Here is a 25,498-nt window from a genome sequence, read left to right as displayed (position 1 = left end):
GGGTCACGGTAATAGTAATTCATAGTCAGCACTGTATCAGAATTTGTAGGTCAGAATTGGTGAAAAGTGTGTAAATATACAATGAATATTATAAGGACATTTAATATCCCCAGCTTTAGACACAACAGACATAAGGATGCAATCTTGACTGACAGGAGCTGCAAGCGATCACCAGAGAGAAACAGACCAAATGGGAGCGAGAAAAGGAAATGAGTCCAATATTCAACAATATCAGGAAAATCATTTAGGACTGTTGGAATTTAAGTATGAACTCATTTCTTTGCTAATTAACAAAATAGACTGTAACCAGACAACTCATTATGGTTGGCTAGTGATTAACTCCTTTGTATTTATGTGTTCCAAACTCAGTTATATCAGGCAAGAATTAGTCATCCATGGCATCATTTTTTTATTTATTTTTTTGGCTGGTGTGGTAAAACTCTGAACTGGAGAACAAAATGCAATGATTAGTAAAAAAAAAAAAAAAAAAAAAAAGGCAAAGCACAGACTATAAAGAAAATAAATTCAAATAAAAGATAATTACAGAGTTTTGTTCTGCATTCCAAGTAACTGTCTAGAGCAAGTGGGTAGCTTGCATCTTTCAGTTTGTACTTAGTAACAAGTGGTTCTAATTCTATTGCAATGGTTTGGATCTACTTGTACTATAAGGGAAAATCATGGTACATTCTTATCCTAATACAGTACATTTGTGTCCAGAGTAACATTCTATCTATCTATCTATCTATCTATCTATCTATCTATCTATCTATCTATCTATCTATCTATCTATCTATCTATCTATCTAAGAAAGAGAGAAAGAGTGATTTTGTACCTTGAAATATTTGCTAGAAGTATTTTCTTCCCTCAGTTTTTCTGAGCCAACAGATGCCTTTTTAATGAGGGCTGTGAGCTGATTTGAGGTTCGTAGAAACGTTCCCAGCACACAGAGGTGACACGGTGCTGGCTGTGGCCTCTCATTCTCTAATGAGGTGGCTGAAAACGGAATGACAAAGAACAATGTTTCTTCACAAAACCTGACAGCTGGTGAGGTCACCCTGAAATAACAGAACAAGAATCAAACACTGGTATTAACTACAAGGAGACCACAAGCATGTGATCATGCCATAAGTCAAAGCCCTTAATTTTAGAACAACACTGCTATTTTACCCCAATAAACAAGGGTCAGCATACTGTATGCAAAAAATCATTTCAACTTTATTTAAAGTCTAATCCAGGTCTTATTTTGGTTTCACTGCAGCAGTCCAGATTTGTTCAGTCCTGACACTGTCTGGTGATTTTTTTTTATTGCTTAGGAGTCCATTAAGCTTACCAGTGAAGTCTCAGATTTTTTATTATTATTATTACTATAGTGGCATTACACAACCCTCAATATCAAAATGATTCTATAAATTAGGAATTATTAGCCGATTTAGATGATTGCAGAACTTGGATATAATTCTCTACCTGAAAAAAAGTAAGACTAAATATTAGGAATTTACACCTAGTGAATGAATGTGTGAGTGTGTGGTCTGTGCATGTGTGCCCTGTGATGAATCGGCACCCTGTCCAGGGTGTACACTGAATGATGTCTGAGGTTTCCTGGGATAAGCTCCAGTTTTCCAGTGGGCCTGTATGGAATAAGCAATATAAAAGATGAATGAGAATGAATGAACGAATTGCCCCCTCATTTGTTGTCTCAGCAAGAGAAGCTCTAACAATCAGACAAATGATTATAGTATTTATTCATCTAATGAGCCAAATATTTGTCACTAATTAGACAATGTAACAAAAATTTTTATCCTTGAATAGTAATTGTTATTTCCTATTAGCTCACACCTAGAAAGGTTGTAAAATGGGTACAATTTCCTTCAAACTTTTTTTTTGTGATGAAGACAAAGATATTTCTGAAAGTATTTATATGAAAACTGGCAAGTGGGATTTTTCTGGCTTGCACAAAGTCATAAAAATTATAATACAAAAACATGTTTCAAAGGAATCCATGAACCATGGCAAAAAAGCTTTTTCATGCAGCTTTTTGTGTCCTGGTATGCTTTTTAGGATATACCTTATACTCCATTATCTTCTTAATTTGTGGGGCTACAAAGATCCCTGCTTTCACTTTAGCGTTATGCAAGTTTTGGGAAGATTTTTCTAAACATACTTGAGGATCACCAAGTGATCCAGTGGAAGAGATGGATACATTTTTCAGTTATAAAGCAGCACAGCTTTGAGGTTACTGCATGAACTGTCAATAAAGAGGTGCCACTCATTGGGATTACAATTGAAATTCCAATTGCTTTAAACAGACCAGACACATTGATGGAAAAGCAGAGCTCTTCTTGACAGCTGAAGAAGCTTGAAAAATACTTGTAACGCTTTCTCTGATCTGCTACATGCAAACTTTCATCTAGCCAGTTCCACTGTTTAAGTCTTGACGTCAAAAGATCGGCCTTGGACTTTGGGTCTTTCACCAAGTTGTTGTGGTCTTTCTTGTTGGGGTAGTATGGGTTTTCTCCCTTCTACTGAATCGCTGTGGTCTGGACCTCATCATCCTCTTCTAAAGTGTTGCTCTCTTCCGAAGACAGCTGATCTCTCTTTGGAGGAGTAGGCATAGGGAGCTCTATGCTGTGTGGCAGTGGGGCGATGGATGATGGAATGTCTGGATATACTGTGTGGTAGCCAGTGCATTCTTCCCAATGTCAACGTTTTAAAGGGTAAACCATGCAAAAAAAAAAGCAGTTGCTTCAAAAAAATTCTGGAAACTCCAAAAAACTTCTACAAAAAATACAGAACTAATAGTTTTTTTTTTCTATGCGGATACAATTAAGAAATAACACTTTTGTTACATTGTCTTACAGTATTACAGTATATGTCTTACAGTATATTAAGATACACTGAATATGCACTGAAGGGATTCGGTGAAACTAATTTTAAAGTAAAATTTGGAAAAAGGTTTGAGAGCCTCCTTGTTTACTGCAACACCAGCAGATGGCGCCAGAAAACACACAAGAATGGTAACGAAAAATATTTCGTTTGTATTGAAAATTATTATAATTACTATTCTTTTATTATTTTATTACTTAATTAATGTATAAATCTATGTTTTGGTTTGGTTAAAACGTTTATAACAGCTTGGAGGACAGGAAAAGTAACATTTACGAATGCCCTAAAAAAACGATCTAATAAACAATATTTTTTGTTTTTAACTACAGTGGAATATTAATGGTGCATGTACAATTACTATATGAGCACGTATGTGTATATGTGCAATATTAACACTTGATAGCATGGTCAGGTCATTTTGTGCGTTTTAAAGGAATGCAGGAAAGGTGTCTATCATACTAGGTTCCCAACTCTCTCTCTCTCTCTCTCTCTCACACACACACACACACACACACACACACTTCAACTAGCAAAGACAGATAATAAGCAGGGGAAATACTAAAAGAGCAGTAAAACAGGATACTGCAAGTTCAGGTGTGGGAACCTGCGATCTAGTAATACAAACCAGTGGGCGTGTCCTCTTTGTTCCCGCTTCTCAGTCAGACATTCTTGTCCAATAGAATATCTCAGTGGGCGTGTCGTGCCTACTCGCGCTTCTCGTGCGTCCACTCGGACCAAGTTAAAACTCAGGGCGCGCGCCAGTGCCGTTAAGAATGTGGCGAACGCTTTCGATGCACGCGCACGGGGTTTTGCAAACTTTTTCTAACTAGTGTTTTTTTTTTTCCCAGACGAGGATTTGATGAGAGGAGTGTATCGCTTTGCATGATTCAGGCGTTTCTGCTGTAACTGATCAGACTCTGAAACCATGATGGAACTCTATCTGTGGCTTGTTCTCTTGGCATCAGTGGCAGGTAGTTATAGTTATGCGCGCGACTCTCATGGACTGTCGTATGCGCACAGATCAGCGCTCTCAGAAGACTCGATACTTGTAGCGAACAACAGGATACGCGTCCCCTTCGGGAGATCGGTTTTCATTGATCCCATCAACGATCTGGTGATTGAAGTGCAGCCGGGAGACAGGTGCAGCTTAATAGTGCTGGATAATGATCCGCTCTCCCAACGACCGGGGCATCTTTCCCCCAAAAAGTTCCCGTGTGAATTCGGACCGAACGATGTGAAATACTCGCATTTGGGCTCCAGGAGCCCCGCCGAGGACAGAGTGCGACTGCAGCTCAGGTACGATACTCAAACTGAAACCGTCATCATACCGTTCATGCTGGAGATCGAGGTCCTTTTCACACAACTGGAGATAGTTACTAAAAATATGCCTCTGACTGTAGATAAACTCCATGGCATTAGCAATTCAATTGACAGAAGAATACTGGAATTTAAATATGATCGAGACTCTGAGCAGTGCGAGGTCACATCACTGTCTACTAGCAGTGCACTGCCTAGATATGGCGAAGTCATTGATAAGAGTAAATTAGAGAAAATGATGGACTGTGATGCTTTTCTCAAAGCTGATATTCGCTATAAGCATACTTCTATTCAAAAGTCTCCAAACAGAGACTATATTCCAATGGTCGTGGAGCTGAGAAACAAAGAAAATAATTTACTGAAGCAAGAGTTCTTTCATATCATGATACGGATAAGAGAAGGCCTGCTAAACCATCCCCCCAAGCCCAGCTTTGTGGCTATGATGATGATGGAAATTGATCAGTTTGTCATGACTGCTTTAACGCCTGACATGTTAGCTGCAGAAGACGCTGAATCCGATCCTGATGATCTTATTTTTAACATCACCACACCTTTCTCTTTTGAGGAAGGTTACATTGTAAGTACTGATGATAGAAATTTACCAATAACATCTTTTTATCAGCGAGACGTCAAGGATCTGAAGATAGCATATAAGCCACCGTCTATGGACTCGGACACGGAGAGAATATTTCAGATTGAGTTTGAAGTATTGGACACGGATGGTGGAGTTTCAGAACCTTTTGCTTTCATGATTGTTGTAAAGCCCATGAACACACTTGCGCCGGTGGTGACAAAAAACACAGGGCAGCTTTTATATGAAGGTCAGTCTAGACCTCTGTTCACTCAGAATAATTTAGAAATCAGCGATGAAGACAACCTGGAGAGTGTAAGGATAACTGTTGTAAATGGTCTGCGTCATGGTGATCTCACCATACTTGGCTCCAGCACAAATTTTTTCACACCAGCTGATCTGCAAGTTGGTATTGTTGTCTACCAGCATGATGGCAGTGATACGTACAGTGATAACATAATTTTCAGAATGACTGATGGCAAGAATGAAGTGGAGTTTTTGTTCCCTATTTCAATTGTTCCAACTGATGATGAACCTCCCATTATAAATGCCAACACTGGATTAGTGGTATTTAAACACCAAATAATTCCCATTTCACCTTTAATGCTAAGTGCAGCCGATATTGACTCTGAAGATTCCACAATAAAGTTCACCATTGAACCTCCACACTCAACAGTTGGAGAAGTGCTGCTAAGGCAGTCTGAGGCTCCAGAAGATCCATCTTCATGGAAATTCAATATGGAAGACGGTTTATATGAGAAAGTTGTGACAGAGTGGCAACAGAAAGACATAACAGATGGCAAACTTTTCTACAGACACACAGGGCCCCACATCACTGAGCCTGTCAGTGACCAGTTTATCTTTAAAGTTCAGGATGATGCTGATCCTCCAAACCAATCAGATGAGAACACTTTCTTCATTAGGATTCTTCCTATTGATGATGTTCCACCTGTACTTTTTCTTGGCACTTCTTTACAGATGACAGTCCATGAGTATCAGATGACTAGTTTTAACAAGAATGTCCTTCGCTATACTGATTTGGATTCTGATGACAGAGATCTAAAATACATAATAACCCAGCCTCCAACTGACACAGATGAAAGTCGCCCAGTCAGATTTGGTTCAATAGTTTTAACAGAGCATCCTAACACTGAGGTAAGAGAGTTCACTCAAGCACAAGTGAACCATCATAAGATTTCCTACAATCCACCAGACATTGAGTTGGGCATCACAACCCATGTTGCACAGTTCCATTTTACAGTTGAAGACACTGCTGGAAATAGTGTGAAAGGAATTTGTACCATATTGGTGCAACCTGTTAATAACAAGCCCCCAGAGATAACCAACACAGGTTTCACAGTCTTTGAGCGAGGTATGCATATTCTTACAAATGCTGAGCTTGATACTACTGACCTTGATACAGATAGTAAACAGATTTCCTTTACTTTAAGTCAGATTCCACAACATGGGCAAGTCCAGCTTAGCTTTGCAGATTTGGTTAAAGGGAGGTCATTTAGCCTACAAGATATCTCAGAGGGCAGAATTTCTTACGTCCACAATGGGGATGAGACAACCAGTGATGCTTTTAAACTGGATGTCAGTGATGGTGTCCATATTGTACCAGTAACAGTAAGAATAACAGTGAAACCAGTTGATGATGAAATGCCAACTCTGACTCTGACAGCGGGTATTCTTGGTTCTCATCTGTCTGTGTTGGAAAATGGTGCTGCTGAAATCACTGTCAGCATAATCCAGGGGAAAGATGAAGACACAGATGACCTCAGGCTGACCTTTATTGTCGAGAACGCCCCGTTATACGGAGAGATCATGGTAAATGGAATACCTTCTAACATGTTTACCCAAGCCGATATAATCAATGGTTTGGTGACGTATACCCATTCAAGTGGTGAGATTGGTCTTTTCTCGAAGCAGGACCATTTCAATTTGACCCTAACTGACATGTCTGACGAGTGGGCTGTAGGAGGAAATAAAATCACTGGAGTATCTGTTCATGTTTCCATTCTTCCAGTGGATAACCAGGCCCCAATCGTAAAAGTGGTTCCTACATTCAGTGTCACTGAAGGAGACAAAAACACAATTGGAGACCACCAAATAATTGTTGATGATGCAGACACACCCACTGAAGATATTTTGTGTACTATTGTCGTTCAGCCAAATTCAGGTTATATGGAGAATGTCTCTCCAGCACCAGGCTCTGAGAAGTCCAGGTCTGGCACAGCTATTAGCGCTTTCAGTATTAGAGATATCAAGGCTGGCCATATACACTATGTCCAAAGCATTCATAAAGGAGTTGAACCTGTAGAGGACAGATTCACGTTCAGGTGCTCAGATGGTGTTAATTTCTCAGAGAGACAGTTTTTTCCAATTGTAATTATCCCAACCAATGATGAGAAACCAAAAATATTTGCAAGAGAGTTTGTGGTGATGGAGGGAATGAACGTCATCATCGACACACCCATCCTGAATGGAGTTGACGGTGATATTCCTGCTGAAGATTTGACTTTTATCATTTCAGAACCACCCAAACATGGATTTATTCTTGATCAGTTGATCACCGGCTCTCTCCCAGTTACCAACTTTACTTTGGAGCAAATCAAAGAAGCTTCTAGTATTATTTATGAGCATGATGATTCTGAGACGACAGAAGACAAATTTAATGTTATTCTAACAGATGGAAAACATAAAGTAGAAGGTACTGTTAAGATTATGATTATTGCTGTAGATGATGAAACTCCAAGACTGGCCATTAATGATGGTTTGGAAATTGAGATTGGGGGGACAAAGGAAATAGATAATAAGATTCTGAAGGCAACTGATTTAGACACAGAAGATAGCACGCTTACATTTATAATTCGATATGGACCAGGTCAAGGAATCCTACAGAAAAAAACAGACCAAGGGTCATTACAGAACATTACAGTTGGGATGAATTTCACACAGATGGAACTGGATCAGGGTCTCATATTCTATACTCACAGTGGACAGGAAGGTATTCGGGACCTTATAAAGTTTGATGTAACAGATGGTAGTAATCCACTAATCGACAGGTATTTCTACATTACTGTGAGTAATATTGACGCTGTGTTTCCTGAAGTTGTTAGCAAAGGAGTATCGCTGAAAGAAGGAGGAAGTGTGATGCTTACCACTGACCTACTCAGAACAAGTGATCTCAACAGTCCAGACGAAAACCTGGTTTTCACTATCACCAGAGCCCCTGTCAGGGGACATCTGGAAAGCACAGACACTCCCGGAATGCCCATTGTCTCTTTTACTCAACTTCAGCTGGCTGGAAGTAAAATCTACTACATCCATACTTCAGATGATGAAATCAAAATGGACAGTTTTGAGTTTGAGGTCACTGATGGATATAACCCTGTTTTTCGCACTTTCCGTATATCTATAGTTGATGTTGACAACAAAAAACCTGTCTTGACAGTACATGAACTCCGTGTGTCAGAAGGTCAGTCTAAACTTATCACACCATTTGAATTGACTGTAGAAGATCAGGATACTGCAGAGGAATTCCTGAAGTTCACTGTCACACGGTTGCCTAACCATGGTAAACTGCTCTATAACGACAGCCGTCCAATTACCTCTTTCACAAAGCAAGATCTGAATGAGAACCTAATAAGTTACAAACATGACGGCACAGAGTCCTCACAAGACAGCTTCTTTTTTACTGTCACTGATGGAACACACACTGATTTCTATGTGTTTCCTGACACAGTGTTTGAAACTCACAGGCCTCAAGCCATGAAAATCATTATTTCACTGATAGACAATGGGGTACCACAAATTGTGGTAAACAAAGGTGCTCAAACATTGAAGGTCCTGCCAACAAGCCACCTAGGTTATCCTATCACCAGCAAAGTGCTAAAGGCAGAAGACAGGGACAGCAGCCCGGAGACCCTGGTCTTTCACATCACCACACAAGCAGAGCATGGCTACCTGATCAACCTACAGAAAGGGAATGATTCCATCAATACATTTACTCAAGGTAAAGGAACATTCATGATATTTTATGGTTTTGCATTCATTTGTCTCACTCTGTTAGTTCATAAATAAGTTTATAAAAGCCATAACTTCTTATGTAAACTTAATTTCCAAGTGATATGATAAAAAAAACACAAGATCGAGGTTTTCCCTCTTGTGGTCTTAATCACATAGATTATATTACAAATAAAGAATTTTACCAATCTAAAAAAAAAAGCTATTTTTGGCTGTAAAACTTGTCAGAGTTGTAACTAATTGTAGCTATTCATACACGGTCCGTGCTGGAACATCATTAAGGGGCGAATACTGTAGTTTTGAATATTTCAAGAATACAGTCATAATGATTCGAAAACAGCTAAAATGAGAATAAAGTCTTTATTCTAAATTAAGAATCAATATGTAATATTCCAAGATATTATATTAAACTTTAATTATCATAATAAGTGATACTACCAGAAAATGCAATGTTTAGAAAATAATATAATACAAAATATGATTAAAAGTATGTGGATACCTGCTCATCACCCCATATGAGAGTCAAACAGTTAGAATCACATAATTATATACTGTAGAATGTCTTTGTATGCTGTAGCTGATAAACGGGAGTTGATTATAACTGGAAGGAAGAGACTTATTCTGTAAAGGGATGTTTAGAATGCACTGGGGTGAAGGTCAGGTGTCTATATTTTTGAGCAATGTTTGTGAGTTAAAGTAAGGGATGTTGAGGTTTGGTTTAGCCATCGTTGCCTTAGCTATCAATGATTACATCTGCATACTATTCAAATAGATCAAATCAGTGTTTCTCTCAGAAATCTTTTTTTTTTAGAGATAATAGAATTTTTGCATGTCATTTACAATTTTTGGTTATTTACTGTATTTCTTGCAAAACACAGGAGTTTTGGTTTGATTCCTATGGGGTGTAGTACAAAATAGTACTGATTTGGAGAGGCGAAGCCCCTGTGTTATTTTAGAAGCACCCTGTTTGTTGCATGACTGTAGTTTCCAAAGTCACTTTTGGAATAACAAAAAGCTTTTTATGCAACTTCATTATGTAAGAACAAAAAAAGCTATAAAGTTAAAGCTATAAAAATAGCAAGATTTTTTTTGTAATACTGCAATACTGTGCATCCCTACTGTAAACATTTTAAGGCAAATCACTTAATGAAAACAGACCATTAACCGTTAACCATTACCCAGACTAAAGTCTCTGTGTGTTAGCCCTAGGCTTAAGTACTTGATGGGACAAGTGAAGCATTTTATGTTATGTTAGTAATTAATTAAGCATAATTTCCCTTAGAACATCTCTAAGTGAAGTTTAAAGCTTTGGCAAGTTATATTAATATTTGGTATTTTTTTAGGCTATTCATAAAATTAATGGAGAAAAAAATTACAACTATATAAATGTTCAAAATCTGTTGCCCACAGGGTGCCTCCATTTAGTTTTCATTTTCAGCTTAATAAGGAATCTTATATCTCATATAAGTCTTTACAGAAAATGATGATTTCATAACATGAATAGAAAAACATACATTTTAAATTGCTAACTATTTTTTGAATCTGTTGCACATTATCTGTAATCTACTTCCTGGGCAGTGGTGACTTAACAGTTAAGGAATAGCATTACTGATTAGGGTTCAGGCCTCTGCACTGCCAAGTTGCTAATGTTGGGCCCTTGAGCATGGCCCTTAATCCTCTGTGCTCCAGGGACAGTGTATCATGGTTGATATTTGCTCTGACCCCTGCTTCATGAAAAGCTAGGGTATGCAGGGAAAAGGATTTCACTGTGCTGTAGGTTATGTGTGACATGTAAAGTCTTCTTCTTCTATACGCCTCAAGCACCCTTTCGGGCAATTCCATTTCTGCCTTCACAGACTTTTATCACAGACGGAACACTGGCTGCTATGTGACGTTCTCATGCTAGTAATAAAAGAAAGCCTTAGCCACTGAGCCGCCGCTGTCCAGAAGGCAGATGCTGCACCTAGCCATGGGTGTTTCTAAGTCATCGGAATGGCTCACATGGAAAAGAACTGTGCAGCAATTCTCTGATTTCTGATTTAAAAAAAAAAGAAGGAATTGGAGGGGAAACATTGAGGAAAAAATAGTGACAGCTCAGAATTAAGGGAGAAACAGATTTAATTAAATGAAGAGACGAAGGACAAGGAATGTCAGAATAAAATAGAGGAGATTAAGAATGAACCTGATTTTAAGACCAATTATGGTCCTTATAATGGACCAATTTGTTCCATCATTATTTGGTTCCTTTAAGTTCGTCAAGCTCTTACATATATAATATCACATCACATACAGTAAGCACCGCTACCCTCATGTGTCCTGTTCATGTAATCAGCTTGGTCATTGAGGAGCAGCACCCCAACCCTAATTTGTTATTTTGACGATGTTAACTCTTTTGTAGTTACAAAAAGGTCAGATCTGTCATGGATTTTAGATCACTCCAAAGGTTTGCACTTGAGCCTGTTTCAACTAAAGTATACGCTGTCATCTAATAAAGAAGGGACAAACCAAATACTATGACAATATCATAAACCATCAATAAAAATCAACAATAAAAATCATCTTAAATTAAAAAAGACTGCTAAAACAAAGCATGTTAACGACTCATCTCAGACCGCACTGTGCATATGTAATGTCTCCCTACAGTTTTTTGGCTGGGAGTGTCAATTCACTGGATGTGTATGTCTGGTAAATTTCAAATAACAGAATAAAAACTGAAATATTTAACTGAAGTACAAGTGTGGTAATTTAAGAGCATGACAATAACATGGAAGCATGTCTCGTGGGAAAGAAACTTTGGCAAACAGTCACATCAGAGCAATCAGTGAAGGGACAGTGCCTTTTTTTTTTTTTTTAGAGAGCCCTAACATGGTAGTGTCACAGACTTAGAGGCATTAAAATAAATATTTGATGAGGAGAGGCCACACCATTGCAATGAGAGTAGACACATTGCTTACAATATGAACTGAACTTGGCTATGTGCATAAGAAATCATAGCTTTACGATTTTATGAAGCTTCCTTCTGTGGTATCAATAATGCAGGGCATGGGGCATGGTATAGGGTAGGAAATGGAGATGCTACTTTTATGCATTCCCAGGTATTCTTACCCAGTATTGCATTAAAGCTTTTGCAGTCTATTACCTTAATTTAAGAGATGGTGTGAAACAGATGTCAAAGAATTGGGTGCTGGAATCCTGTCTTTAAAATTCCTGGGCTTAACTGTCATTACAAATGGGTACAGTACCAGTTCTACAAATGGAACAACTTAAATTAGCAGCTTAACAGTTTGATTGTTTCCCTTACTGTTTCGTAATGCACTGCTTTCATTATAGCTTATGACTTAATATGCTAAACTTTTGAGTAATAATAAAGTATATCAATCATTTTGTTGATCTTTCTGTATGTACTATGTATGTACAGTATGTGCCAGATTTGCTTTCTACTGAAATGAACCTTTTAAGAATTTTTGTTTTTGCAGTGAACATTAATGACCAGCAGATCTACTATGTGCTGAAGGATAAGACCAATGCCACCAGCGACAATTTTATTTTCTACGTTGAAGACAATGGTAAGTTTGTTAAGTGTATCCATTCATTCATGTTTGTTTCTTTCTTTATTCATTAATGTATTTTAATAAATATAACTATATTATAAATAAACATGTTATAAATAATAAACTATTATATTACTTTTAACTATCATTTTTGTTTTAGATATTTCTAAATAATACATTTTCTATGAAACGTCTAATTAAATCACGCAGAATCTCCCCAGTAGCGAAATTGTAAGCTCAATGCATACAGTATAAATGTATTATTTTTAGCTTTGATTATATTTGCTGTAGGGTTTGAATAAGGCAGTTCGCTTGAGAACCAAACAGTGATGAACTTTATTATAATTGAGGTTCATTTGATGCAATAGGATCACAACAAACCCGTCGGTCCATAATATTGGCTTCTGCTGATATAATCTAGCTGTTTGGATTATTTGCTTCCTCCCTAAATGAGAACAAACAAATCAGAAAGTCTAATTGGGCTTTATTGAAAGTGGCTTTTCCGCTTCTAGCAAGACCAATATTTTTCTTTTGTCTGACTCACAAAGTCAGACAGAGGGGTGGCCTCTTAGAACAACCATCAGTACAAAATCAGCATTTGATATTTAAGACCAGAGGGCAAGGTAGTAAATAATTACAGGTTAGGTGTGGGAGAAAAGTCCAGGGTTACAATTACCCTGCGTATTACAGGGCACCTTAAAGTGTGAACTGCTGGATAGACAAACATTTAGTGTACAAAAGCAGATGGTTTAAACACCTATGAACGTATTCAGTTGCACATGTTCTCATGGCTTTTATAAAAGGAATTTGTTGTTCTATAATTGTAAATTCTTTTGCTCGTTTAGAGTAATTAGCATTAAACAGCACCCTGTTGGAAACAGTTTGTTTAAATGTGGCAGGACTGTTAGCATATGTAAAATGCCCTCGACAGGAGCAGCTGAAACACAAACAACAACAATTTTTTTTTGACACCCTAGATGTTCATACTGTCAGTGCGGGTTTGTTTGTTCTTCTTTTGGCCACTCCCATTATTTTTATGCCAGACCCTGGTCTCACTGAACTAACAAGGCTCTGTGGATACTAATAAATGCACAAATATTGCCTTTTCCCAACAGTAATTCCAGCATGATTTTATTAAACGATGAAGTTTCTTTAGAACTGGTCATCCAACAACAGGAATTAAGGGTTCCACAATGTCTTGAAAATCAAAGGGCACTGCTTCGTATTCTTTTCTCTATTCCTTTGCCATCTCTGGAGAGGTTTGCACATTCCCAGTAATCCCACCCATTGGAATTATATTTTCTGCCTGTGTCTTTTAACCTAGAGAGACCGACGGGATAGGAATAAAGGGTTAAAGGGTTTAATTTTTGAACGGAGGCTACATACCACTTCAATGTGACCCATGAGCTGTTAAGAGGTTCACTTTTCTGAATGTTCACAGATCGTCTCTCTGTGCTGGAGCTGAGGGCATTTCTTCTGATAGAAAGACCATAACTGAAGGGGTTTCTCATCTTTGTATTTCAAGGCACTGAACCAGTACAAAAGGGCACTGGCTTCTCCAGATTGATTGTAGTAGTGTCACAAGGTGCTTCCTGAGATATGCCCTTATCCAGACATACAGTACTGTTATCTGCATGTTTAGTTAGTCACAGTTCAGACACTATAAACACTTACAGTAATGTTTTCCTATTTGGAGTTTCTAAGCTAATTAGAGGGCTTTAAAGATTTTCTGCTGCATCACAGTGTGGCCCGGGTGTCCTGGGAAATTCTTGCCATAGAAGCTGATTTCACAACAAATTTTACGTGTCTAAAGTGGATTTCAGTGACATTCAAGATGCATACTAGTGTGTATAAAAATGTACACATAATACAATATATACACATATATAAACTAAACACTGCTACGATATGGCTTTCTTTCTTTCTTTCTCTGCTTTCCTCTTATCTCTGTCATTATCTCCAATAGCCTCAGGCTACAGCCCCTAGACACCTCTGTTCCTCTGTATAGGTACAAATTCTCAGACAGACACTCTAGCCAAGACCCAAGAGCTCATAGTTTGTCTATAAAAGTGAGCCAAGTAGTGCTTTTCCAAATCTGTTTTGTATCATAACAGGTTGGGTTTAATCATTGACAACTTGGGGGGGGGGGGGGGGAAATCCAGATGTTTTCTTCAACTGATATTTTAAAAGAATTAGACTCAGTCTAAGGGATGTTGTATATGTCTCCAGTGGTGGTTTTACAAGGGTACTAAATGAACCTGTAGGAAAAGATTTTAGTAGTCCTTGAATGCAAGAATGCTTCCAGGCTTGTGCCAAAAAATATACTTATTGAGTAAAGCTTTATTTGCTTACGTATTTTCTATGCACCCAAACTGTTTATTTTGAATCTACTTTTGCCTTTCATGTCTTAATAAATATTTGACATTGATATGATAAAGGGGTGCCTAATTTTAGATTAGTAGGCTTTCCCTTAGGGCTTTGATGCACAATGAAAAAAAATCTTTTAGAAATCTCTGGTGCCATGGGCATTTTAAACATTCATATGTGCCATTTAGTAGCAGGCCAAGACTAAGTGATTTATAAATAATTGGAGTGCCATATGGGTTTCGGGATCTGCGAACGAGTGTTTTCTAGTGCCTGTAGGTCTGAGACAACAAATGTAACCCTTCCAGAATGAGGAGAGGATAATTGCAGCCTAATTTTGTGTCTGTGCATGGGTCTAAAATTGTCACACGTGCATATTGTGCTCAAAAGCGCTGGTGCTGTGCCAGTCATGCATTTGGTGCTATTTTAATTCAGCATGGGATAAAATCATATTTGTAGTCACTTTTTGTACTTTTTAATAAATAATAATAATAATAATAATAATAATTGCATAACCCTGATCTGCCATTCATTTTTAAACACTATCAATCCTGTGCCCTTTAGCAAGGGAATATTATGCACAGTGATCTTTTCAGGATGTGTCTTTGTGTCCAATAAGGGGGTAAATGGATCTCCACTTGAATAAACAGGTAGCCATAACGTAAGTCATGCTTAGAGGGGATTTTCCTTTTATTTCTTTACTTACAGAGCAGTTTGGAGTCTCCCTAGAGTTTTGGCTTTATTTGACAGTCTATTAGAATTGATCTCCTCACTCTGAAAACGAGGCAGCTCCTCTGCAGCAGACTGGGATCACATTAGATAAATTGTTTCTTGGGGCACTGGTTTTTAGAAAGTTGTAAAGTTCTTTTAGTGCTTAGTATATGTGTGTTTGCTTTAAAGCCCTAATCTTTACAGGGATGTACTCTGGATTGTACTTTGTACAACATTTCTTAAGTGTGGCGCTCATGGGGCTACCTACATGACATCTACACAAGTTTTTTATAGCACAACAATGCCTTACACGACATCTGGCATTAGCTCCTAAAGACTGTATACAGTATGTCTTTTTTTGTCAAATGTCAAATGGCTGCAACACCTTAGTGAAGTGACAGATTTTTGATAAAATAAGGTTGTTGTGACATTTTCCAGGTTTGACTTACATTAAAAGTCATGACAACCCCTATTATTTAGTTCAGCAGTGCTCCAGATGGCGAATAAAATGGTCGAGAACATGCTTATCGTTCTTATATAGACAGTCACCAGCGGTAATCATCCTCCCAAAAAATATAATGAAAAAGCAGCAGTTTTTAATCCTGTTATAGTCTCTTTCCCTAGATACAGTAGCACAAGAGTACAAGAGCGCATGTTAATACAGAAGGGCTGTGAGAGCACTCTCACACATAAGAGTTCATTTGACCGTTCAACTGTCATACGCTCGACAACGTTTCACAAGCACTCTTGTTATTGATCGCAGCCCTCCTGTATTAACATGTGCTCCTGTCTGCACACGCTAACAAGCAGGTGGTGAAGTGAACTACAAAACAGGTAATGATATAAAGTAAGTAGTAGTTTCTAAATACAGTTGAGTTTAGATATAAAGAATGTCCTTATTTCTCTTGTTTATTTCCCTCTGGGATTAATAAAGTTCTAATTAATTATTATTTTTATTTATTTATTTATTATAATTATTTATTTATTTATTTATTATTATTATTATTATTATTATTATTATTTATTTTATTTATTTATTATTTATTCTCACTTAGTGCCATGCCTAACTGGCTAGCTAGCCAAAGCTAGGTAATGTTAACTTTGTAAAGAACATCAACAACTTACAAGGAAACTAAATGGCCAGACTAAAAAATAAATCTCAGATTTATTAACTGTCCTTAAAATGTGCATTCCTGTAATTAATTTTATTTAATTTAAGTAAGATAGATAGATAGATAGATAGATAGATAGATAGATAGATAGATAGATAGATAGATAGAGTACTTTATTAATCTCAAATGAAAATTGTATCGTAACAGCAGCCAGTTCACAACAGTCATACAACAAGTAAGCAGCAAGCAAGAATTGCAATAAGGGATGGAAAAAGGATTTACAATTAAGGTATATTAATGAACATTATTAACAGTTTAAGGTGCATTAAAGAGGTAGAAAATGCTGTCAATTAGTATGAATATAGAATACTGCTGCTATGTACACGAGCATGATGATAATATATACAGTGCAGGTGGGAATGAAATTGTGCATAGGATGCACTAGCAAGTAGTAATAGAGAGAATGAACCAGCAAATATATAACCAGCAAATACCAATAAAAAAGAGGAAGCAATGAATGAAGTATGTGACCATAGTGCATTGAAGACAGAATGTATATGAGCCTACTGTATTTATTGTGTTGTCAGAGAAGAAGGTTCCTCTCTTGACACAGAGCAGGGTTATTGTAAAGTCTAATTGCGGTTGGCAGAAAAGACTTTGTGTAGCGTTCTTTGTCTCTCAACTCAAATATTAAATTTTTTTAAAGGTTTTGTCAAAAACTGTGGACTCACCATAACACTTAAAGTTACACTTTACTGTGTGAATAAAACAGAGCTGTCTTTCTGTTTTATTATTTCAAAGATGAAGAGTTCAGCCAGCATTTGCTCTACTTTATCTCTTTCCCTCACAACCCATTTGCTTCTTGCCAGCTGTTTAGGTGCTCAGAACATGGCACCCAGAGGACAGAATTGCACTGAGTCTTTTACTCCCTGTTTAACTATTACAAATAGCTCCATTAGCTTCCCTGCTATCCTGTATGCCTAAACCCACACATCAGATTTATTGGTGGAAATGTAGGAGTACAGACACTTCAGGTGGCTCGTTTAAGTCTCAGTTTGCTCAGTTTGCAAAAGGGGGACCATTAGCAGAGTGCGCAGATAGATGTAGTAGGAGAAGGAGAGGAAATTACAAACTGTGCATTATGATGCTGCTCAGAGAACCTCTAAGTAAATAAATAAACAAATGTGAAAAATATGAAGTATTTTATGTTTAAATCAGCATATTCATTTACATATTTAGTGAAATGTAAGAATAGGTTTGATAGACATTACCAGAGAATTTTACATGTAAATAAAGATTATTAAAAATATATTGTATCTAATATTGATTCTGTTGGATGATGCTATTTAGCAATAAAACTAGCTGTGACTGGTCTAGAGCCAGTTCTACGTACTTTAGAAAACAAAAATCCGATGTTAACAATTATTACAGACAATGAAACCAAAACACATTTTGGTAAATAGAAGCCAAATACTATATTAATAAATAATAAATATAAATAAAGAGAAAAGAGTATATAATATAATAAGTGGTAATTTTTGGAAACCAATAGTAATAATTTCCAATAGTTGAATCAAAATTAGGACTTCGATCAAAGAAATCACACTGCAGTTATTTTGACAATTATTATAAGTACAATTGAAGTATGTGTAAATGTGTAGCAAATGCTTCTCAATATGAAGAAAAATATATTCTTTGTATTTATCACCCCAAATTATAAAAAAAAACTTTCAGGCAAACTTTGCGTAAAATCTTGACTAACAATACATTACCTATAGCCATATAAGATTAAACTATTTCGCAGGTCCATTTACATTTTTTTGTCAGTAATTGTGCATCACTAAACTATACATCTAAAACTGCCAAAACAGGCTATGAAATATTCAATACATAGCTCCTAGACATACTCATTTGCACATGTTTGAAGTCACTTTAAAAATCATACCGAAGGTGGAAAATAATTTTTGACATAGCCCAGAGTCTTTTAAAAGTGCCACATTAAATATACTGCTTGGCCAAAAATAATTTATTAAATACAAGGCAAAAAAACATAAATAAATAAAAAATAGATGACCTACATTGCTCAGACGTTGTAAATGTTTATTTGTTTTTGAGTTTTTTTCTGAACATTCTTAAGCTTGCTAATGTTTTGACACTGTGTTGATCAATTAGTAAGGGTATGTCAGAAATACTTGAGATTTATCTTTAACATTCTAGGATTTTTAAAACCTCCTTAAATTCAGATTCATTTGATTATACTGTACTATTCAACACTTCAGCCAACACTTCTTGTCTTTTTAAAATAACCCTTAGTTAAATCATGTAAATTAAAAATTAAAATTTTATTATTTTCCCTAAAATGTAATGTAAATTAATTGTTTTTCCTTTGTGATTAAGCAAGGCAAATTATTGAGTTTATCATCACTGCATGACAGTTGAAGGGTGAAATAAATGTCACTTTAAAATAGATTTCATATATTTAATCCAAACTTATGATTATTATTGTGATCATTACGCTTTGTACAGTTCATGCTACAATATACTGACAGTATAATAGACAAATATGAGTATGTTTATGTATTTATTTTAAAATATCCTTTTTTTTTTTGCTACATTGTATTACTTTTGATGACAGAAATTGATGATGGTTTCATCGCCAGTCTGAATTTTAGATTTTAGGTTTTGTAGACTCTCCTAAAAAAATCCGGTTTTAGATGTGTCTACTAATACAAAAAACGTCAGAATAATTTTTATTGTCTTAAAAGAGACTAGCATAAAATTGATTTATGCTGGCTTGTATAATTCATCACTGAACACAAATAAACTTCACTGCATATAAATACATAAACCTTTGAAGTTAAGCTGCTAACTCTGGGCCCATATAAAGTAACTATGTAAGTAAGAAAGCTGTTTCACTAAGGTTGTTCTTGAGTATGATTATGCTGGAAATGTTTGGATACACAGAGATTTTTAAAGTTAGCGAGAAGCCCTGTAACAATATTTTGGACAATGCAGAGCATGTAAAAATCCAGGCTGCATCCAGGCCTCCCATATCACCATGCACAGGATAGGCATGGTGGCTTATCATTATATGCAAAATTTGAGGCTTGCATGAAACAGAGGGATGAAGTGAAATAATAATGTTTTACATGCATGAGGAATCGGCAGGACAGAAGCTTATCTTGACCCACATATGGCAGCTTGAGACATGACATGAATGGATGTGTGGGTGACTGTGATCTATTCATGTGAGAGAGAGAGAGAGAGAGAGAGAGAGAAATAGTCCAGTCATGGTGTGTCCAAACGAAAAGTTTCATTACCTAGGTTAATATTTGCCCTGAAATGGCTCAGCTTGTCGCAGTTGTTTCTTTCTCATTTTCATGTTTTTGGAGATTGTTCTTCTGCATTTGTTATCTTCCATTAAATTTATTAATTAAGATCTGAGATCTGACATAGGTTATGCCAAATTTCAAATTTTTTGGGCAATCCTTAACCACTTTTCTCCAGGTCTAATTACATGGATTATAATTTGATTTAGATAGGAATCTCTAGTAAGATGACAATGTGTCTTTGAATGTCTTTATACAACTCTGAACTGTTTTGATTGTTTTTATTTCTGTGCTGTACATGAAATGTTTTGTCAGTATGGTACGACCACTCATTGCTTTTAAAATGCAGTGATTTTCATCCATTATGAAAAGACAAGGCTGGATGTGTCATATGTTGATTTTGCATTTGAAATGTTTAGTGCTGTAGACATTTAAAATAAAAAATGTTTAGTTTCTATGTGTGTGTTTCAAAATTCATAACTGCACTTTGGAGGTACAGGGGCATGCAATAATTGCTTTCTACTAATCTCTGATAAGATAAGAATCATATTTAATATATGATATTCAATATACTAAAAGACATTCAAGTTTTTTAATTAATCAATACATTTTTGTTTATTAATCCACACAGTGATCTATCAATAACTAAAGTAGAAAAAGACATCTAACTTCAGGTTGAGGACATTCATTACTTTAATTTACTGTACATAATTTCATTTAATTTATTATGTGGGGATGGCCCAGGACTTTTGCTCTGTACTGTATGTTCTTATATTTCTACTCTAAACCAATTATAACATTGTCTAATCAAAAGACAAAAACCTACAAATTTGACAGATGGTGGTATTTCAGATTATTCCTGATACTCGCAATGCACCTAAGAATGAAGAAATCTGACTGGTTCACCTTTAGTAATTCAGTCAATCATTTAGCAGCATGGCAATACAAACTTATATCTAATGATAATATTAAATATCATAATGTGGAAAAATGTGACTTTGATGAATGAATAAATAAATAAATAAATAAATATATAAATAAATAATTAAGAAATTGTATATGAACTAAGTTTGAATTTTTGCCCCTGTTCAGGAGGAAATAAGATGAAGGAGCAGCACTTCCACCTGGACTGGGCCTGGATCTCTTTACAGAACCAGAACTATGTGGTGGATGAACAGGCTGGGGTTCTGGAGGTTGTGCTCAGACGAAGAGGGTATCTGGGGGAAACTTCTTTCGTAGGTGAGTCTGTGGTGAACATCAGTATTGGAATGGTTTTGCTACACACTGAAGATATTTGGGTTTGAGATCAAAAGAGAAATATGGGATGATAGAGGGTTCGAGCATCACCACAGCCGGGTTGATATCTGTTGAGTACTTGGGACCCTTAACCATACGTCCATATAAAATACCTACCCACTGGAGATTCAGGACATCCCCAGTGCCAATCCCAAGTGTGGAGAACTGGGTGGAGTTTGACATTATTCAAATAACCTATGGATCGATTGACCCGATGTGGCGACCCCAAGAAAGGTAATAAGGCCAAGAAAACAAAATGAATGATATATCTGAATTTCAACTTTCATTTTCTTTTAAGCAACCTAAAACTTGGCAGAGTTGTTTGAAGCCACCCATTTATATTGGAAAGCGTGACTCACAGCTTTGAGTGCCTACTTTTGATTTGACCTGTGAAGACTGTGATTGTTGTTAAAGAGGATAAGTCAGCATGAAAACTAGAGAGCTGTTTATGGGAGAAAAGCAAGTGATTTAGAAGCTGAGACTAGATGGAAAATCAATCAGAGCCAATACAATACGATTCAATACTGGTTCTACAATGGCATTGTCCAAAAAAGACAGAAACCACTGGTGTACTAACAACTAGACATCAAACAGGTTGGCACCTGACAACCCAGAAACAGAATTCAGTAACAAAATCAACAACTTCCAAACATCAGCGAGAGTATCACAATCCAAGCTTTGAGGAAGACTTCAAGAGTGAACTGTATAAATATATAATTATAGAGGTCATCCAACAAGAAATTCTGAAATTTTTTTATTTCATATTCATCTTTTGATCTATTTAATCTTTTCGTTACCTTATTTACTTGGATTGGATTATACGCAGCACGTAGGACCAGTCATAACCTTAGACACCTTGTTTATTTATTATTTGTTTTACTTTTTTATTATTAAGTGCACTGGCCCAATTTTATTTTCCAATAATCCCCAATGAATGGTGATGCGAATGCTGAGATCACTAGACCCTGACTAAATATAATATGGATTTCAGTCATTAGCTTTGAATAATCTTTTGCACTGAAGTGAGACTGAATTCATGGTGTGAGCTGTTATTGCTCTGGCTTATCAGTGGTGGTTTTTATCTAGTGTATGAGATTTTTTTTCTTCTTCTTTTCCCCTCAGTCTTAGAGGCTGAGATGAAAGTGTATTGTATCTGCAGTCTCTAGAGCAGTCAAAATAATTGAGTGTGTGTGTTCGTGTGTGTGTGTGTGTGTGTGTGTATACCTGCTTATTTTACTTTGTTTGCCACTGATCAGAATCAGTGTCACGTCCATATTCATATTACTGAAGGATTTGGGTTAGTGTGTGCTTGAGAGAGAGAGAAAGAGAGAGAGAGAGAGAGAGAGAGAGAGAGAGATTTAAAAAAATGTGGCTAAAAGGAAGAGCTTGCAAAAAAAAAAAAAAAACACATACACGCACAAACAAAAAAGCTAACAACAAACAGAGGATAAGGAAAGACAACGATTAAAAAGGAAGCACAGGGAAAGAGAAAAACTAATGGCAGCTGGAAAAAAGGAGAGTGTGCTGATGCTGGAGTCTAATTCAGCCCTCTGTATTCCGGCTTCATTTAAATAAACACCACATTTAGGCTTTCAGCGTATACAACCAACACTTCCTGACAATCAAAAACAGATTTATCCAATCTTCTACCAAGAAATGTTTTTATTTACATACACGCCCTGGCTAAACACCTGCTCAACGCATTCATATGTGGTTCTTCATCAAACTGTTGTCACACAATTTATTAGAATAACTTACTACAGTATGCTGTAGATTTACAATTTTGCTTTACTGAGCACTAACTAAGAAAAGCTGTTTCAAAACGACACTATTAGCAAGGTTTCAGAGCAGGGAACTCATGGCTGGAAAGAGCTCAAGTGACCTTAACCCCGCTGAATACCTTTGGGATGAACCTGAACAAACCCAGAGACTGCAGATAGAACCCCAGGCCTCTTCACATACCATCAGTACCTGACCTCACTAATGCTCTTGTGGTTGAATGATTACAAATCCCTACAGCCACAATATTGTTGAATGTCTTCTCAAAAGAGTGGAGGTTTTTATAAAAGCAAAGAGGTTTTCAAACTAGAATAGGTTGTTTAGTTAAGCAGTCTTTTAAAAGTCTGTTAAACATCAGCCCAGCTGTGAGCTGTGTAGCCATAGGCAGAGTGCTGTGGGTAATTACAACCAGGCTGATATTCATAACCACATGATTGTGAGGACTTTTATACAGCAGTTTTATAAACAAGATATTAATACTTATTAAGTAAATGACTTACTGTATTAGACACAATATGGCGAAGGATCATTTCTTTCGTTGGAAAAAGGTCCCAAAGAAGCCACATTTACGTTATGGCATGTAGTATTCATTTTGTCAACAGAAATAATGATGTAAAATATTTGTTGACAACCTTTTTTTTCTGTGACTAAGAAGAGATGATGACGAAATGTCTCTGTCCAAGTTTGTAAATTCATATAAAAAAAACAACAACACTGTAATCTTAGTTTAAAAGAAATATGGACATGCAACAGTTGTGGTAATGGGTAAAAATAAATATAATGAGCTGAAAACATCGGATAAAAAGATACATTTTAAATGTTAAAATAATTTTTGGGTGAAAAAACAAATGGCTTTGGCTAGACTAGATTAATTAATATTTATCTTATTGGTCAAATGTTACGTTTTCATTGACTAAAACTAGACTAAAATCCTTACGGGTTACTTTTCAAGATTCAAGATTCAAAGAACTTTATTAATCCCAGAGGGAAATTGCTCTGACTATAACTAGATCAAAATGTTCAGACTTTTAGTTGACTAAAACTTGGAATTGACTAAACAGGATAAAAACTAACAGGGACATTTATCCCGGGACTAAGACTAAGACTAAAATAGAAAATAGCTGACATAATTAACACTAATATGTCACTCACCTTGATTTGTATGTTTTTTGTTAAAGGTGCTTTTAGTAAACTCTGCATCCCTTCTTATTTTCCATTTTCATCTCAAGTCAAAAGTTTCATAAAAGTATTTTCTTATTGTTGTTATTTCTTCAAAGTATTATTTGTTCTGCATCATCGTGCTGATGATGTCACTAACTTTACTGTAGTAAGTTTTTTAAACTAGGAATTAGAATTTTACATGGCAAACACAGATGAGTGGAATGATTTGGATAGTGAAATATCCCAGTACAATTATAAGAAATGGTAGCACAGCTGGAAAAGTATTTGACCATACTCAGTGGACCATATCAGTGGACCAGAATTGTTGCGTAAAGAGCACAAATGGGTGTCATGGTCACAAACGTTTGCCAAGGTAAAGAATCTAAAAGAGCATAAATCTGCTCCGAAATCAGATTTTGTAATAAAGACAACACTTTCTTGATCGCTGGTGCTAATAAGACAGGTTTGAGTATTAGGATGTATTAGTTGTGAATAAAAAAAAATTGCTGAAATTCCAGCCCTGAAAAAATGTCAAGTAATATAAAAATTCAAGCTGTTAAGAATTCAGGTTTAAAAATATTTAAGCAGTTTGATTCCCGTGTGATGCTACAACCATACATGGCCGGGAGTCCAGAGAGCAAATTGGTCATGCTCTCTCATTTCTTATGCATATTTTAGAGTGAGGACGGTGCCATCCCAGAGGAACTATGCAGTCTGGTTTTTCCAAATGTGAAGTTACTTGCATTACCTTTCCATCAATTTTTAAAATTATTTTTTATAAATGTTCTGCCATTATAAAAGATAGGCAACAGATTTCTAGTTGATTTATTTTACAACAGCAAATCGAGACATGCTTTAGCATTTGACCACAGCCAAGGAAGCTGTGGTAAAAAAAAAATGTCTAGCTCTTTGGCTCTCCAGATCTTTTCATTTATTTATGGTCGACAGGATGATTTTATTTTATTTTATTTTATTTATTATTTTGCACAGTTTCCTTTTTCAACTATTTTCAACTACAAGTTTAAGTTCAGATTCTTCTGGCTCTGGATTCACACCACAGCATAGCAGAGCTTCTTGTATTTTCCCTATTTGTGGCTGTAGAAGACATACTGTAGGTTCAAACATGACATGAACTGTCAACTGTGGGACATTACTGTATATAGACAGGTGTGTGCCTTTCCAAATCATGTCCAATCAACTAAATTTACCACAAGTGGACTCCAATTAAGCTGCAGAAACATCTCAAGGATGATCAGGGGAAACAGGATGCGCTTGAGCCAAATTTAAGCTTCATGGCAAAGGCTGTGAATACTTATGTACATGTGCTTTGTCAATTTTTTTATTTGAAATAAATTTGCAAAGATCTCAAGTAAACTTTCTTTTTTGTAGAATTCT

The 25,498-nt window shown here is 36.3% G+C and overlaps 1 protein-coding gene across 3 annotated transcripts in view; it reads left to right on the top strand.

Moving 5' to 3' along the window:
- Nucleotides 1–3,808: 3,808 nt before the first annotated feature.
- The window catches only part of frem2a (FRAS1 related extracellular matrix 2a), a 70,339-nt gene continuing 48,649 nt past the window's right edge, over nt 3,809–25,498 (top strand). For 2 of the 3 annotated variants that reach the window (XM_053516459.1, XM_053516462.1), the window contains exons 1-3: nt 3,812–8,789; nt 12,277–12,366; nt 20,960–21,106. In XM_053516459.1, the coding sequence (XP_053372434.1) occupies nt 3,812–8,789; nt 12,277–12,366; nt 20,960–21,106 (5,215 nt within the window). Of the gene's footprint in view, nt 8,790–12,276; nt 12,367–20,959; nt 21,107–25,498 lie in introns of all 3 variants that reach the window. The other variant, XM_053516458.1, reaches the window with a different exon arrangement.

Source organism: Clarias gariepinus, chromosome 17, assembly GCF_024256425.1.
Source record: "Clarias gariepinus isolate MV-2021 ecotype Netherlands chromosome 17, CGAR_prim_01v2, whole genome shotgun sequence".
NCBI classification, from domain to species: domain Eukaryota; kingdom Metazoa; phylum Chordata; class Actinopteri; order Siluriformes; family Clariidae; genus Clarias; species Clarias gariepinus.
Note: the sequence above shows the minus strand (reverse complement) of the source record. Positions and strands in the feature narration are given on the sequence as shown.